Genomic DNA, 20,000 nt, shown 5'->3' with positions numbered 1-20,000 from the left:
TATCTATCTCTCACTCTGTGATACTAATTAAGAGTACTCTTTTATCTGTCAAGAAACACAAACCTTAAACTACACATTATTTCAATAGAAATGTACAGCTTATTAAGAAAAACTGTATTGTTCAGTAGTCTACTGGATAATGCAGCAGCAAAATTAACAGTAATTCCAGTGAAAGTCTTCAGTAGAGTTTTAACTTTAACTTTAAAACCCTCAGGCTTTTATTTTGACAGTCGGAACACTTCAGGAAGTCCTGTAAGTGCCTGTATGTGGGCTAGTTCACATTAGCTTAATTCGCTTCTTACTCTAAATCTGGTGAAATGCTCCTCCAGTGGCGTTCTCAATGCATGTTATAAGCGAACCGAACTATTGAGCTTCTACATCTGAGATTTTGTTCGTGTGGAGCGTTCACATATTGCACGCCGCTCTGAGGGCCGCAAGCGCATCAAGAGCATGCGTGTCCTCTGTATGTGTGTCAACAGAGCCGCATCATTCACTAACGCGCGGCACATGCACACTATATATTTACTAATTAAACACAGACTTTTATGATTCAGAAAGTCATAGCATGTCTTCAAGTGGCTTTGAATAAAATGCACGATACTTTCATACTTTAATGGTTCTTTCATGTCATTTTGGAGATTTGGATTGGGCTCGTCGGACCGATACCGATCCGTCTAAAAACATCAGAATCAGAGCCCATACAGATCCAGGAATCGGATCGGTGCATTCCTACTGTATCAGTTCATATAATACACAAGTTTAACAGAAGAGTTAATGTAAGTAAGTGCTTTTCTAAAATTATAAACTTCACATTTCTGCCTTTAAACCCTCCAAAAATTGACCCCATTGACTTCCATTGTAAGTGTCTCACTTACTCAAGTGTCCGAAATAAAAGCCCAGTGTTTGAACTCACAGAGTCTCCGATAACATTTACAGTTTCTGTGGGAACCAAAATCCCATTTCACAGAACGAGTGTGAGAAAGAGACGGAGGGAGGAGCTCAAGACGAGACACTTACAGTTGCCATGTGAAATACTGATGGGCTCCGTGTCTTCTGGGAAAGCGGCTCCAGCCGTCTGCAGCAGCGTGAAATACAGTAACAGCACCTCCGACCGCATGATCTCTTCTCAAGCTCAGCTGCGGAACAAAAGCACATTTCATCAGCACAAACATGCACACATATTACAGTAAACAGTGACTCAGATTCTGATCACTTTGATTGGCTGAGCAGAATAAACATCAGGAATCAATATATCAGCTGAGCATCATGGGTAGAAGGGAATCTGCTGATCTCAGCCAATGATGGACTGAATCAACAGAGTTGATTTACTGTGACCTCTGACCTCTGAGTTTCCTAATTCATTCTGTAACAACAAACTCATCAGTGACAGACAGACAGACAGACAGACAGACAGTTCTGCTGTTCATCATCAGTGAGACAGAAGCTGTGGAGCTGGTGAAGTCCTGCAACCAGTTTAATGTCTTGACTCATTATTTGATCAGACTGCCAAAAGACTTTTTGTAAAAATGATCCAATTATAAATGCATAATATCCGAACGCCACTCAAAAGCAACATGATGATGTCATCCGTGTTGAAAAGACCAGAACAGCCGGTCAGCAGTATGTGTGTTGTATTGTTTTGGTGTTGTGAATATTTCCTTAAAATTGCACCACACCTAACGCAATACCCTAAACTGGCTAAAACACAGAAAATGAATAACATTAAAAACATTAGCGTTCCTATTATACTATGTAACATGTGGTCTATACGGCATGAAGGATCAGAATACAATAGGATAACTTCTAAAACGTAGCTAATACTTCATTACATAATTCATTTATGCTATTATTTCATGAGCTCACCTTTTCGCAACAAGGATGTATTCTGTTGAATCTTTGATGTTTGAAACATGTTTAAATAAAATACAAAATGTTTAACAATGTTTCTAAATATTTGAATATTTGATTAAAGTTTGGTGTGTTATAGTTTTGTCATTTTGAACATTATAACTCAAATGTCTTATTATCGTTGACGAAAATGACATGCCACTTTAGTAAGAGTAAAACAGACTAAAATTTATGAATATGACATGACAAAATATTGACTAATTTAAAGGACGTTTCGTCTGAAGACCAAAAAACTATGACTAAAACAAAAATGAACTTTTCCTGTGTAAAAATGAACACTGAATGGGATGGTAATGTGTGTTCTTGCCAGGCTACTTAACTACCTAAACCAGCAAGACAAGCTGGGGGCTTAAAGTAAAAGAAATGACACGTGGTCAAGTCTTATTAAAAGCTGAAATTCTTGAAAAAAAAAATGTTGGCATGAGAAGTTTAAAGTAATTGTTTATTATCGTTTATTTTATTTGTATTTTTATTTTTTTTAATATTATAAATGTTTTGAAAAACTTTTGTCTACCAAATCAAAGTCAAGTGGTGTAACCAACATGCAGGTTGCCATTCTGTTGTCATGTGACAAAAAATAAATACAAAATGGCTATAAATGGGTTTTTTTTAATGTATGAAACCAACATGGACACAAAGACTTGAAGAATTATGACTAGGACTAAATTTCTACGTACTTGAAATGGGTTTTAAACAAGATTCTATATAGATTTCTACATTTTATCATCTCGGACAACCTTATTTTTTAACGACCCCTTAATTGATTGATGTTCTCAGAGTGTTTCCCCTGTTTCCTGAATGTAATTAATATCTAAATAAAACAGTCTGTAATAAAATATAATGAGACACTCTGAAAGACAAAGAGCCTCATTGAGGACTCCAGAATATTTCTGCACAAAGGTGAAAAATAAAACGCTTGAATAGAGTTTCACACAGATAATCATCTAACACACACACACACACATATATACACACACATATACACACACACTCTCTCACGCACACATATACACACACACACATATATACACACACATATACACACACACTCTCTCACGCACACATATACACACACACACAAACACTCACACACACACACAAACACTCACACACACAAACACACACACACACACACATACACACACACAAACACTCACACACACACACACACACACACACACATACACACACACAAACACTCACACACACACACACTCACAGACACACACACGTACACACACACACACACACACATACACACACACAAACACTCACACACACACACACACTCACAGACACACACACGTACACACACACACACACACACACACATACACACACACACACACTCACAGACACACACACTCATACACACACACACACACACTCACAAACACACACATACACACACTCACACACACACACACACACACACACACAAACATACACACTCACTCACACACACACTCACTCAAACACACACGCACACACTCACACACACTCACACGCACACACACACACACACACACACACGCATACACACACACACACACACACACACACACACACACACATATACACACACAAACACACACACACACACATACACACACACACACACACACACAAACACACACACACACACACACAGGCACATACACACACACAAGCATACACACACACACACTCACACACACACACACACTCACAAACACACACTCACACACACACACACACACAAACACACACACACACACACACACACAAACACACACACACTCACACACATATATACCCGCACAGACACACACACACATACACACAAACACACACACACACACACACACACACAAGTACAGAATTTAAACTGTAAGCCGTTCCACACCAGACAACATTAGATATTTAACAGAATAACTGCAGACACATAACCAGCTGCTGCTGAGTGACATCAGATCATTTACCTCACAGCTGGCACCTTCACTGGCACAGCCGCACCAGAACAACTTCACGTGACCACATGATGTGACAGTCCATCAGCGTTTCATTCAGACTAACAGGACTGTAATTAATTAATGCAGCACTCGACGAGATGACCTGTAATTGAAACGTGGGTAAATTATGTTTCTGCTCCTCCCACAGATAAAGTCACTCTTGTTAATAAAAGCAGGCCAGTAAACATGATATTGACCTGCAGAAACTAATGAAAACAGGAGCGCTTATTGTGAGCTGTGACCGCATTTTATAAGAAAAGGCCGAGCGCAGCAGTGAATTTATCTCGTCTTCATTACACACTCCTGAATAAATGAGTCATGTGTCGTACAAGGGGCGGTGAGATGCTTTTGTCACAGAAATCATTTGTGAAAGAGCTCGACAGTGACATGGACAGAACAACACTGTGCATTTAAATATTACAACATTTATTTTCCTGTCAATCATGACTGTCAGACACGACTCAAACAGACATTGAAATGACACTTATTCAAGACTCAGGCGGTCCGTCATATTCATCTCTCTATCACAGACGCTCAGTGTTTAGAGAAACAAGAACATGTATGTGACACACCTTTACTTAAAGGAACAGTTCACTTAAAACTGACAATTCTGTCATCATTTACTCACCCTCATGCCATCCCAGATGTGTGTGACTTTCTTTCTTCTGCAGAACACAAATGAAGATTTTTAGAAGGATATTTCAGCTCTGTAGGTCCATACAATGCAAGTGAATGGTGGCCAGAACTTTGAAGCTCCAAAAAGCACATAAAGGCAGCATAAAAGTAATCCATAAGACTCCAGTGGTTTAATCCATGTCTTCAGAAGTGATTTGATAGGTGTGGGTGAGAAACAGATAGAAATATTGATAGAAATTCTCCTCCCTGCCCAGTAGGGGGCAGTATGTATGAAAAATGTGAATCACTAAAAACACAAGAAGAAGAATGTAAAAGTGATCTTTTTCTCACTCACACCTATCATATTACTTCTGAAGACATGGATTAAACCACTGGAGTCTTATGGATTACTTTTATGCTGCCTTTATGTGCTTTTTGGAGCTTCAAAGTTCTGGTCACCATTCACTTGCATTGTATGGACCTACAGAGCTGAAATATCCTTCTAAAAATCTTCATTTGTGCACTGCAGAAGAAAGAAAGTCATACACATCTGGGATGGCATGAGGGTGAGTAAATGATGAGAGAATTTTCTTTTGGGTGAACTGTCCCTTTCAGCAGTGTTATCTACAGTATGTTAGTCTCAGTCACCATTCACTTTCATAGCTGCTTTTTTTCTCTCTACATCAAAAATAAGTTGTGACTGAGGCTAACATTCATTCTAACATCTTTTTTAGTGCTCCACAGAAGAAAGTCATACAGGTTTGGAACAACATGAGGGTGAGTAAATGATGACAGAATTTGTATTTTTGAGTGAACTTATGAATTTAAGCATTAAGTTACGAGATAAGATAGGTAATAAGGTAATAAGATTGTAGCTAAATGGTGTTATTAACACAGTGGACTAATTATATGGTTAATGCACATTTTGTGTTTTCAGATATTTTGGGTGAATTTGGAGTAAAATGTATTCAATTAATTTCCACAAGTTTGCATATGTCTCGTTTGATATCATATCACATGTAATATACACGGGTGGGATTTTGCCCATTACCCTGATTTCGTGTTGCATGCAAACAGCTTTAGCAGTGTTCCTATTGGTTTATCCAATGGGCATAAGTTTTGACAATTTGACGTTAAGATCAGAGAATAACCCCATGATTTTAATAGTTTTCTTGCATTGTCAGATTTGTTGAATTAGCTGATTTTTATCAGTGTTTAGGGTTACAAAAATCTGGATCAAGTGAGAATTAAAGCACAAAAAAAGCAATTGCTTGAACTGCATCCTGAATAATTGAGACACATGCGCTCCGTTACACCTGCAACACAGTGTCCAGATGCTTTCATGCATTTCAGATGTATTTCAATGTGAAATGAAGTTAACTGTGGCCTAAACAAAACACAAAAAACAGCACAAGAAGTCTTACAAGAAGAAAACAATCAGAGCTTCAGTCTGTCCTTAACATTTGAAGTGAAGCTCTCGTGTGAAGCAGATCTCTCAGCTCTTCACCTGCTCAAAACAGCTCTTGACTCTTTAGTTTGAAGTGTTTGTGCTTTGAGTTTCTCAGTTACTAACCAGCACAACACTGATCCCATGATGCACTGGGAGTCACACGGCTGTTCTCTTGTGTCAGACTCTTAAATCTGAAGAACCTCAGATGTGTCATAAAAACCACTAGATCACAAAGTAGTGTGACTGAAAACAGCTGATTTGATGTGAGAGCACAAATGCAGCTCAGATGTGTTCTGTACATCGTCAGAGCTTCTGATAATTGGATATCATGAGTTAAAGACTCTGTCTCAGTCACTCACACTCATCTGATTTAAGCCTCAGTAATCAGCAGCTAACCGGCCGAACACGACGTGAACAACAGCACTGATAAACACAACTGACAGCACTTACAGACAGTTCAGTAAGACTACATGATTATTGCTCAAACTGAACATTTGCATCCTGAATTGTGTTTTTTTTTTCTTTTCTTTACACAGTTTTACATTGCAAAGTTGGTGATGTGTTGATTCCTGTGCACCGGCAACAGAAAACAAGACGTGTGCTGCGTAATAGTGAAACGGTTGCCAACTTCCTGCCAAAAAAAATTATGATTCACTTGATTTAACTTGATTAACAGTATATTCTTAATGCTTATCATGACTTAATGTTGACCAGGGAAAACCTATAAGTAACCTTTACGTGTGGAGCTGGGGTGATGGAGGGTTTCAGAGAATAACTTGCATTAGGGCTGCACAATTAATCGTAAAAATAATCGAGATTACAAATACAGCTGCTGCAATTAACTACTCGAGAAAAGTGTCAATCACGTCACTCAATTTAGATCTATTCCCGTAATATCAAGATTTTCTATTTAGAACATTTTTTGGTCTGTTGTGCACGGATGCAATAGACAATCAATGTCTATTAGCATATCAAAAACAACAACCTAGTTTTCTAGTATTGTTTTGTTGCACACTTTCTGTGTATAATTTATTCCAAATGTAACAAAATCTGAAAACAATTCAGGAACAATTGACCCGTGCTAAGCCCCGCCTTAAAAGCGCTTCTGACCAATCCTGTCTTAGCAACTGTTGCCCTGTCGCCATTACTCTGACACGCGTTTGACTTCTTACAATGACAGCCTATGGAAGTAATGTGTGTTTGAGAACTTTTAAGTAGGATTTTATCAAAATATATAATATAAAAATACAAATAAAGTAAAACACGCAGTTGCAGGGTCATCTGTAATAGTGGCATGAGTTACCCAGAAAGGATACCCACAGTGTTTTTCTTTCTTTTTTAAAAATAATCTTTAAATAAATCTGGAAAAGAGCATGTTATGGATTAAACTGTGTCAGCCCTCATTCCCAAATGAACATATAACATCTGTAACGACACCTACGTTTGCTTCAAAGTAAATTAAAGCTATTAACTGAACGTTCATTTATTTATGTATGTCATAGTGATTCATTATGATTCAAGTCATATTAAAAGCGATAGTAAATAAACAGTTCACAGCAACAAAATGAGCGTGTTAAGAGACGTTATAAACAGCTCTGTTCACTTTCGCTAATGTTATCAGATGTGTAATCACTATTAAATTAAGTTTTTCTCTTTTCAAGTGACTGTAATAATCGTTTGCCTTGATTCTGATTCACGGTCTCTTACTGTGTAATTTAACAATTTCTCTTACAAAAAACTTCAGATAAATATACATTACAATGTCACTCTTCATACCAGTCCATGTTAAAATATTATCCATTCCGTTTATGAGAATATTTTGCCAAAAACCGCGTCCTTCTCGGCAGTCTCCCATTCATTCCAATGGGGAGTTCTGCAGAGCTTGACAGAGCGAGCAACCGTAACCAAGAGGGGCGGAGCTTAACAAAGGGTCAATTCTCAGTTTGTTTTGGATGTGTAGACTACATAAAGAATATGCCATGCAGTTACCCAATAAAAGTAATTTAATCAAAACGACTAATCGCAATTACAGTAGCAAGCAAAATATTCGTCGATTATGATTTCTGTCATAATCATGCACTGCAGTGAAACCGGCTTCTCTGCAAAACTGAGCAATTTAAATGAAAAATTAAAAGTTGATTGGCTAACAGATTACAAGTCAAAGGACCTACAGTATCGTCTTACACCATGCAAGTTGATTGGCTTAACACATCACATATGAGCGAGTCGATTGGCTAACAGTTTACAAGTTCAAAGAACCTATCAGCTTGCGTCAAGTAGAGTTGCATGCCTGAACTTAGGTCACTTGGAATTTAATATGCAAAATGGCAATGGATTTCCCTATTTGCCTAATTTTATTTTCCATACAAATGTGCAACATTTATTACACTGCAAAATTAAAATGTAAATTCAGTCATTTGCATTTGCCCTCTCCCACCCTCGATTTAATGTTTAAATTACATGTTAATTTGAAAGCGTTATGATTTGCAAGATTAACTTTGAAATGTATTACCCAAACTGAAGGGATATTTTTAATACTGTACATTCATGCAAAAATATTAATATCACAATATTAGTCATTTTAAATGTCATTTCACTTGAATGCATGTATACTTACATTTAATCCAATCTAATATTGCCTTGTGCTTCCAAAGTATATTGTTTATCAGAAGAGAAATGTAATACATTCTGTGTTCTCCCTGGTTTTGTTGCAGTACATTGAGTCACATTGAGCATATGTTAAAGGTTTTAATTAAACCTGTATTGCACAGTAGTCTTATTTTAGTTTTAAAAGTGCTGCATTTCTCACCGTCATTTGACTCTCAGACATATGCTCGCAATGCCATACCATTAAATCTGGTTTTAATTAGCTAATAAAGTAAATGTACTTACAAAGAAATCACCATAATAGGAACCAATTCTAATGCACACAAATTCTTTTTGTTTTTACAAAATGCTGCTGTTTAATTGAGTCAGTTTTGGGTGTGAGATACTTAAATATGGGACAAACTGTGATTTAATATGGAATGCACTTCTGATCCCTTGATTGGCATGTTGAGTGTCACGAGAGTGGCAAAATGTCATTTCCACACAATCAAAGACTAAATGCTAAAGTTCCTTCAGACTTGAACATTATATTGCCTTCAGGAAATGCATATTACGTTTGAGTTTTTGATGTTTGTAAAGCTAAACAAATGTATTTTTAAACTGGTCGAGTGCTTCAAACTACATATGAATGATGAATCTGTGCAGTTCTTCAGATGTTCTCATGAAGGTCTCAGCTGTGAATGGCTGTAAGATGCTGTTTTAGAGGATAATTGCAGCTGTAGTCACACATGACACTAATTACACACTTGTCGATGAGTGTTACAACAAATACCACATACACCACAACTCCAGAAGACCAGCATCCTCAGACACATGAAGAAGAACTGCAGTAAATTCACTTCATTCTCAAACGTCTCATATTTCTTGGTCTCCCTCGAGAGATTTTACCACAGGACACCTGACAGCTGTTCAATATCTCATTTTCTTTACTGCGTCACGAGACATTTTTGATGAGCTACTCTTGATATCAGCTGTGTCACGCAATTTTTCTAATGGATATTTCTCATTAATTTAGTGGGAGGAATCATAGATCATCACAGGTATCTGTTTCGTTCAAAGGTTACGGTGAGCCGCTGTGCAGCTCGAAGGCAAAACAGCATGCAAGCAAAAAGCAGCTAAAATGAATTGTACATTACGTGAGCGGAATACAGAGTTTAAAGAGCCGCTTTGACCCATTCATTAAAACCTGTAATTTAATTTCACACACAGAATAATTGCTGCTAATTTGAAACCCTTGTGCTCACAAAGAGAATATAGAAACTGATGTATAACAACACAAAACAACAATAACAAAGGAAGGAATAATTCAGATGCCTTCTTCACTGAGGTCTTCCCAGAGGAAACTCTTATTATTCAGATGTTGTTCTTTCATTGCTTTGGTAATCTAATAAATTCTGTGTTATATTTTATTTAAATATCCAATATGTCAGAGATGTTTCTTCTATAAGACACAGATGAGTCAACAGTTGACCTACAGTATGAGTACAGAATTTGATGAGAAATGTTTGAGTTCATATTGACATCTCTGATTGCAGACTTTGGTATGTTGGCAAATCTGAACACAGTTTGAGACATTGTTTAGATCTCTTGTAAAAAGAGGAGGCTCATGTGAGATTAATGGAGTCTTTTTCTCAGGGGAAACATCAGGAGATTTCCACTAAAGTCTCCATTTAATCTCATTATTGTCTAGGAGAAACAACTGAGATATAAAAGGGTTCATTTGGGGTCAATGAAGACGCTCATTTATTAAATTATTGAAAAGTACTTAAAAAAATGAAATTCACACAAAACAATGACTTGAACACACCTATTCTATGATGAACATGTTTTCTGGGATTTACAGAAAAAAAAATATCATATGGTGTAACTGTCCAAAATCAAAGTATCATTAAAAGCTGAAATTATTGGGAAAAAATAAAAGTTGGCATGAGTAGTGCAGAGTTTTATTACTATTTCTTTAAAAAATAAGCAATGAAACAATATATTTTTTTAAATATGATGAATATGAGTTTTATTTGCTGTTCCTGTTGCTGCTGGCACCTAGCTCAAGTCTGTCTAGCTTTTTTTAGCATTGCTTATCTATCTGTTTTCAGCTTTTAATCTTTAATCTCTGCCATTTTTCAGCATGCATCAGGATTTTTCCCCGCATTATTCTCTTATCGCAATTCAACTGCGTGCATTTTTCTGCGTGCATCCGCTTTCTATTTTATCGCTATTAAACTGCATGCATTTTACTGTGCGCACCCATTTTCTCCTCTTTGTTACATGGGTTATTGCATCGATCTTAAAGCACCGCTTATCAGAACCAGAATCAGAATCAGAATCTTATCAAGAACAGCCATGACAACAAACAAATGCATGAGGGATTCACATCGATCTCAAACCCTCGCCGCTTGGGAACAACCAACAACAACAACAAACAACTGCGGTAAGTCATGGCATCCGCTCATGTTATTGCTTCCTGTATTGCATGCCACATGTTTACTATAGCTTCTTCTGTCAGTAGTGAGGTATTTACCTGTGATAAATGTAAGGAACTGGTCAGGCTGATGGAGAAGGTTAATAAGTTAAGAGGAATGCATCTGAACACTAGTGGAGGTCAGTGAGAAAGAGAAGCCAGTAGATACTGTTTTGGATGCGGGTAGAACAGCGAGCAAAACACTTTGGTTCCGGCTGAAGAGCTCCCGCAGCAGGGCGTTTGGGTGATGTCTCGGTGGCATACTCACTCAGCAAAGCGACACCACTCTCCCGTTCCTGTTAGGGTTTCCATTTGATTCTCCCCACTCAGTGATGCACCCACTGAGAATCATGTTGAAAGCGCCTTAATAATAGGTGATTCTATTGTAAGGAATGTGGAAATAGAGACTCCAGCCACCATTGTTAAATGCATTTCAGGGGCTCGAGCATCTGACATCAGATCAAATTTACAAGTGCTGGCTAATGCTAAATGTAGATTTTCTAAAATTGTTATTCATGTCGGCACTAACGATGTCCGGCTTCGCCAGTCGGAGATCACTAAAGATAATGTTAAAGAGGTGTGTGAACATGCAAAAACAATGTCAGACACTGTAATATGCTCTGGCCCCCTCCCTGCTCATCGTGGTGATGAGGTTTATAGTAGATTAGTGTCACTGAATGGCTGGATGTCTGAGTGGTGTCTGGAGAATAACATAGGATTTATAGACAATTGGAAGATTTTTTGCGGTAGACCTGACCTGCTAAAGAGAGACGGACTCCATCCCTCCAGGGAAGGTGCCGCTCTCCTCTCTAGTAATTTGGCTCATAGTCTTAATAGTGATAGTATTTGACTAACTGGGGCCCAGGTCAGGAAGCAGAAAAACTGGTTAATCCGAATGTTTGCTAGCTGCTTTGAGACATCACACAGGTCACATAAACTACAACACATAGAGACTGTATCACCTAAATATCATATAGAGACTGTGTCTGTTCCCTGAACTACCAAACACAAAACTCTCACTAAATCATTTAGAAAAAATGTGATTACTTGAAAATAATTTAAAAAAAAATTAAGATAAACATCATATAAAGGTAGGGTTACTAAACATTAGATCCCTTTCTACCAAATCACTAACTGTAAATGAAATTATTACAGATCATATTTTGGATGTGCTCGGTTTGACTGAAACCTGGCTTAAACCGGATGAATATAATAGTTTAAATGAATCTACTCCCTCAGATTATTGTTATAAACATGAGCTTCATCTGAAGGGTCGAGGAGGAGGTGTTGCTACAATTTACAGTGAAGTTTTTGGTGTTACTCAGAGGACAGGATATAAGTTTAAGTCTTTTGAACTGATAATGCTGTTTTGCTGTTAATGGACTTCAGCAGGTCAGTCTGTGTTTATCCACGTTCATGTTCATTTGGAGTCAAAGACCTCAGTGATAATAGGGTTGGGAACCTAGAATACCAGTTCACCGTCACATATAAATAAAAAATATCTGTCATCTTTTGCCCTTGCTACAGTATATAGATCACCTGGGCCGTATTCTGGTTTCCTTAGTGAATTTGCTCATTTTCTTTCAGATCAAGTAGTTAATGTAGATTCAACATTCGCATAGATAATGAAAATGACACATTGGGATAAGCATTTATCGATATTCTCAACTCTCTTGGAGTCAGACAAAATGTGACAGGACCAACTCATCACCATAATCATACACTAGATTTAATTCTGTCATATGGAGTTGATGTTGATAATATAGAAATTCTGCCGCAGAGTGATGACATCTCAGATCATTACCTCCTCTCTTGTATGCTGCGATCAGCTAATGTCACTCAATCTACACCACGCTATCATTCAGGTACAACTGTTCTTTCCACCACTAAAGATAGCTTCACTAATAATCTTCCAGATTTGTCTCACATACTCAGTAAGCCACAAAGTCTAGAGGAACTTGATATAATAACAGAAAATATAAATATAGTCTTCTCTAGCGCTCTTGATAGTGTCGCCCCTCTTCGATTAAAGCAAATTATAGAAAAAAAACCCACACCATGGTACAAGAAAGCCTTCATCAGCCAACTAACAAAGGACAATGCATCAATGTGAACTTCTGCAGTTAATCCAGGATGAACTTCAAAGACATTAGTCATTAATCTTACAGTTCATACAAAATCTGTTAAACACTGACCCTTAACACTTACTTAGTTTACTCATTTTAACCCAAGACTTGCACTGCACATAAATATCTAATATTGTCATTATATTCATGATGTTAGTCAGAGGGGAACTGGCCCCCACAGTGAGTCTGGTTTCTCTCAAGGTTATTTTTCTCCATTAATCAACATCTTATGGAGTTTTGTGTTCCTTGCCACAGTCGCCTTCAGATTGCTCACTGGGGTTCAAAATACAATTATTATTTAATTATTAAATTTGTATACACAATTTACAATCATATTTAATCAATCTGCACAATGATGACTCTAAGACTTTATAGATATTACACTTTCATTTTCTGTTAATGCATGATTTCCTGTAAAGCTGCTTTGAAACGATGTGTGTTGTGAAAAGCGCTGTACAAATAAAAATGACTTGACTGACTTGACTTGAAATATTGGAAAAAATGTTGTCCACCAAATCAAACTCATAAGGTGTAACCAACATGTTGTCATGTGACAAATAAAAACATAAAACAGAGAGAACGCCTTTAGACCCTCATGACTGTGTGTGAAGATTTTAAAACAAATATTATTTTGTCATATCTTTACATTTACATTTTTATGAAAGGTTTTCTGTAGTAAATGCTATAAATATATATATATATATTTGTGTGTGTGAAACCAACATGGACACAAAGATTACATTTCCACAAATTGAGTATTTTTATCACCTCATACAACCTTGTTTGTCAATGACCCATTTATCTTTAGCACATTGAAGCACATGGCCAGATTTTCTGAATGATCTTTCCTCGCGTTAACATTTTAAAGCGGTTAGTGCCATTCAGAGGTTGTGATTAAAGAAGCGTTGCGTGCTAGAATCAGTTTAAAAAGCATTTCGGCTCACAGAAAGCCAATCTCACCCAGGAGCAACTGCTGAGACACAAAGAGACTCAAACCTGTCAGCAAGAACTCAGCGCGAAACGCCCGGTGCGAGGATTATGCCTCTTTTCAGCTAAAACCCTCTGCCTGCAAAATAAACAGCACCAGTAAAGCAGCTTACGCCCCAGAAGCCAGAAATTGTACTCTGATATTGCAAAGTGGAAGATTTGACGAAGCAGGAAAAAAAAAATACCCTGGAGGATTCCTGATGGAGCAGAGGAGCATCTTTAAAGATCTCCGTGAAAAATTATTCCGTGGCCTCCAGTGTTTCTGGTGCATATAAAATCGAGAGAAGAGCAAAACTGAGCAGTTATCAATGCCAACGCAGCAAAACCTTCATGATTAATATAATCTAGCATTTATTATAAACTCTCCACAGAACAATAAAATATTCTCCAAACAATGAACACTGTGTTATAAAAACTTTCACAATGTTTATCGTACGCTTAATGATAACGCAACTGCCAAATGAGTCTTTGTTTCAGCTGCATCATAAAACAACGGCGAGGAAAATATCATGTTAAAAGACATTCTCTGACACAAACACAAACAGACCATCATCCAGTAAAGAGGTGGGGTTTTTTAAATAATCCATCACAATTCAGGGTCATGAAGCCAACTGCAGGACAAACATGAATTTCATTTAAAAAATAAATGGTTTTCCCCCCGAGGAGCTCCTGCCATTAAACCCCCATATGAGCGGCGGACACCAGCGACCCTCCATTAACATCTCATCTCACGTCCTTTTGTTCACGTCATTTATCATCGTTGACTGAACCAATTCGCTGTCTCAGTGTTCAGATAATCACAGCGTCTTTCAGACTGTTCACACAGACACAATATCCATAAAGATAAGCTGTGTTCTTTGTGAGTGTTTCTGCATGTTAAAGTGTCTGAATCCACAGCAATATCTGAATAATGAGCAGTTTAAATAATGTAAAGCAGCGTAATGCAATTGAGCAGCCGCTTCAGTTCAAATAACCACTCAGCTAATGAATCTGTGCAGCCGGTGAGGATGAACCAGTCACAGTGGCCTTGAGGAAGAAGAGAACTGCCTTTATTTCCTTTAATAACAATAATAAATGACACAGCAGGGGCAGAAACACACCGAAGTCAAGGATAAACACACTGATAACAGTGAGAGCTGACGCTGTTTTGCTGTTAATGGACTTCAGCAGGTCAGTCTGTGTTTATCCACGTTCATGTTCATTTGGAGTCAAAGACCTCAGTGATAATAGGGTTGGGAACCTAGAATACCAGTTCACAACACCTGAACCAAATTATTTTTTTACTTTAGATCACTGAACTGAAATACTCCAAGAGTCATGCAGCACTATAACCAGCTGTGTGTACCATCCACAGGATCCTCAGTGTCCAGTGTTGTTCGATTCACAAACAAGTGGCTCTTATGAGCCGGATCTTTTCAGAGAATCAATAACATTACTGCACGTGTGTGCCCAGTGTAGTCTGATTCCCAAACAAATGATTTTTAACAACCCTCTATGGTCATGTTGGAGAAAGAATCACCATTGGCTAGTAAATTTTTGTTTTTACTCACCAGACTTTTGGGGACATGTAAGCGTAATCAAACTAAAAAAAGATATTAATCAAACCGAGAAAGGTGGCCTCTTCACATACAGTATATGACTTCACGCAATACAGTATGCAATATTGTCCATTTTATTTTATATTACGCCTTCATTCATTTTATTTTAATCACATATTAGAATTTTTAACCCGTACAAATTTCACATTCTATCAAATTGATATGATGTCATGAAATTGCATTTTTAATGATGATACAAGCTGTTGTCACTGTTTACAATTTCATAGACATTTTTAACAAAAACTTGACAAGGTTGGACCCCAATAATGAAAATTAAGGCTGTCAAGGTTATGAAATTTGGCTGATGATTAATTGTCAAATAAATAATTGCGATTATTACGATTAATTGCCTGTTTTAGGTGTTTCACGAATATTACGATTAATTGTCATTCAAACTGTCACTATGTGTGCTTTATGCACACAACAAAATCATTTATACAAATTTAGCTTGGTCCATATAATAAAATAAGGGTATGTTTTCCTTTTCAGGCTTCAAAAATGTATGAATGACAATTAAATATAAAAGTAAACATTTGAAAATAATTAAAATAATATTTTAAGAATCAAAAATATTCAAGGTATCTTGCTGCCGTCAAAATATTTCTTAACTAAAATGTGTGCATTTTTTTGTCAGATATAGTCTAGTTTTTTTTTGGAACCAAGCCAACCTGTATAGCTATTATATTATATTATATTATATTATATTATATTATATTATTAAATTATATTATATTATATTACATTACATTACATTATATTATATTATATTATATTATATTATATTATTAAATTATATTAAATTATATTATATTAATATCATATTATTAAATTATATTATATTATATTATATCATAAAATTATATTATAAAATTATATTACATTATATTATATTATATTATAAAATTATATTATATTACATTAAATTATATTGTATTATATTTATAGTATATTATATTTATATTATATTATTAAATTATATGATATTATATTATATTATAAAATTCTATTCTATTCTATTCTATTAAATTATATTATATGATATTATATTTATATTATATTATATTATATTATATTTATATTATATTATTAAATTATATTATATTATATTTATATTATATTATATTATATTATATTATAAAATTATATTACATTATTAAATTATATTATATTATATTTATATTATATTATATTATAAAATGATATTATATGATATTCTATTATATTATATTAAATTATATTATTAAATTATATTATATTATATTACATTACATTATATTATATTATATTATATTATATTATATTATTAAATTATATTAAATTATATTATATTAATATCATATTATTAAATTATATTATATTATATTATATCATAGAATTATATTATAAAATTATATTACATTATATTATATTATATTATAAAATTATATTATATTATATTAAATTATATTGTATTATATTTATAGTATATTATATTTATATTATATTATTAAATTATATGATATTATATTATATTATAAAATTCTATTCTATTCTATTCTATTAAATTATATTATATTATATTATATTATATTATATTATATTATATTTATATTATATTATATTTATATTATATTATTAAATTATATTATATTATATTTATATTATATTATATTATATTATATTATATTATAAAATTATATTACATTATTAAATTATATTATATTATATTTATATTATATTATATTATAAAATGATATTATATGATATTCTATTATATTATATTAAATTATATTATTAAATTATATTATATTATATTATATTGATATGATAGAAGCAATTGTTAATTATTAAGAAATATGTAAATATGAATTAATGAATCTTGAATTGCATTGCTATTTCTTTAAGACAATAAACTATAAGGTGTTGGTCAGGTGGACAGGTGGTCACATGACAGTGTCATCAGGCCATTAATCTACATGCATGAATGCTGGTCAGATGAATTTAAGAAATAGCATCACATAAACAAAGGACAATGAGTGAAGCACAGGAGTAGCCCACAGCTCAAAACTGGTCACTCTTATAAAAGGGTAATAAGAGTTCAGTTGTTTATTACACTTTTTTTGATATTGTTTGGTCTGAGAGTAGCGTGGTGCCACGGATGAGAGTTTCCTCTGTAATCAAATCCTGGAAGGAAGCGCGTGCCAAACTGTAAGAGAACACGAGCGCCGGTGCGGCTCATTACGGCTGATTACATCACTGAGACACTAAACCTGCATGCCACATGACCAAACTGTGTTTACCTCATAATCAATGAGACAAACACAGCGGTTCATTGAAATGATTCGAAACTCCGGCCGACCAATGTGCTGAAATCAAAGCTCATGGCAACATGTGAACACGTGTGTGTTTTTTTAGGTAATCTTTCTAAAGAGTTCACGTTCAATCAGTTCCTTTCGTCCCACTCGACTCCTCCACACAGAAACACCAACCGCTCAAAACACCATCGAATGCGAAACTTATTCAACATCATATTCATATGGAAAATTCTCATTCCTACACATTTTTAACAAATCATTTCAATTTTCAAGTGTTGACAATGTCATGTTTTTTTAATCAGTGCAGTTTCACCAACATCAGAAGATGACAGAAGATTCAGATGACATCAGAGGAGCAGGTACACACACACACACACACACACACACACACTCTGAATTCACATCAGTTTCAGGTGTGAAACACAATCAGTTTCTTCTTGTCAGTGTTGATTCAGAAACTCTCCTGTGCGCTTCTTCAAATGTTGATAATTAAATACAATGATAAAACATAACATTTTAGCCTTTAGATGAAGTGCACACAAGATGTTTGTGTTACAGGAATGAAAGTGATCCTGAACTGAATCTTATTCTTCGTCCAAATATGCATACTGTACTTCCCTACTGTAGTATGCCAGTGGAGAAGTATGTCTGAATCATCAGTATTCATAAAACAGTGAGCGAGAAATACCCTGATGGTGAGATTCTGAAGTGCGCATCCACTGGACACTTTACTATCCCATAATCCCTCAGGAGCTGAGGAGACACTGGATTTAAAAGAACACCGCGAGTCGGTCGGCTCTTCTCAACTGTAAGCAATATACACAACAAGAACGTTTTTCCTTGTGCTTAATTGGAGAGTAGAGTAGATTATGTTCACAGTTGTTGATGTTATTATGTCATATATTTGGTACACGGGACAATGGCCATATGTCCAGTACCTGCATACCTAATAAAGAACATACTTTATTAATGGCCGAGAAGTGTGGCCTTCATCAAATACAGTACATACTGTGACAGTACATGATTTCAGATGCAGCATAAATCTCTTCAGTCTCTGGTCTTTCAAACAGAAAGTGTTAATGACATCATAAATACTGTCGCATTAATGAGGATCAAATCAATACTGAGTGTGTTAAAGGGGCGCTTTAACATCAGTCAATCATCATTCGACACAAATACTGACGTCTGGAAAAGAAAATCAATAGTGAACTCATGATGCTGTGAGGAGATGAGCTCAGACAGAGGCCTGCTCTTCTTCTCCTGCTCCATTGTCAAGCACAGCACACACACTGATGCTGTGAGGAGCGCAGTAGAGGAGAAGCAAGGAGGTGTTCACACCCGGATGAGTATGTGGGTCACAGATAGTGTTCTGGGGACAAACACTGGGCTGATTTGTGGGCATTAATGGGGCATCTTGAGCTCTTTGTCTCAGGGACTCGTCTCTCTTTGGGCCCCTTTTTCAACGTCTCTCCCATGTGATCCTCACTGACGCCTTTGTCCAAAACCCATTGAAAACCAGTCCCAGCCAGGACCACCAATTAGCCGAGCCCCATGAGGTGACACGGTCCGTGAATGCTGGGGTCCCACATACCATCATCTCCTGTGTGCTCTGCATGACAACATCCACCTGATCTGTCAAGAGTAACATCCAACACTGTGACAGGAGCTCTCTATTTGTGATTTTCATAGTTAATTTGTGACTGTAATTTGTTTGTGATTATTATGACTGTTTTTGATTGTTTGTGATGCTTGTGACTGTGTGATTGTTTGATTGTGACTGTGAGTATTTGTGATTGACTGTTTGTAACTGTTTGTGATGTCTGTGATTGTGAAAGTTTGTAATTGTGATGATTTGATACTGTGATAGTTTGTGACTGTGTGTGATTGTGATTTGAACATTTGTGACTAATTTGTTTGTGTTTACGACTGTTTGTGACTGTAATTGTTTATAATTGTGATTGTTTGA

The 20,000-nt window shown here is 35.7% G+C and overlaps 1 protein-coding gene across 4 annotated transcripts in view; it reads right to left on the bottom strand.

Moving 5' to 3' along the window:
* The window catches only part of LOC127423842 (semaphorin-6A-like), a 99,653-nt gene that overhangs the window by 63,821 nt on the left and 15,832 nt on the right, over nt 1–20,000 (bottom strand). For 3 of the 4 annotated variants that reach the window (XM_051668474.1, XM_051668475.1, XM_051668476.1), the window contains exon 2: nt 1,018–1,136. In XM_051668474.1, coding sequence (XP_051524434.1) covers nt 1,018–1,117 — 100 coding nt within the window. In that variant the 5' untranslated portion in view covers nt 1,118–1,136. Of the gene's footprint in view, nt 1–1,017; nt 1,137–3,869; nt 4,003–20,000 lie in introns of all 4 variants that reach the window. The other variant, XM_051668473.1, reaches the window with a different exon arrangement.

This window comes from Myxocyprinus asiaticus, chromosome 33 (genome assembly GCF_019703515.2).
Source record: "Myxocyprinus asiaticus isolate MX2 ecotype Aquarium Trade chromosome 33, UBuf_Myxa_2, whole genome shotgun sequence".
Lineage (NCBI taxonomy): Eukaryota > Metazoa > Chordata > Actinopteri > Cypriniformes > Catostomidae > Myxocyprinus > Myxocyprinus asiaticus.
The sequence above is the reverse complement of the archived record's forward strand: the minus strand, read 5'-3'. Positions and strand labels throughout refer to the sequence as shown.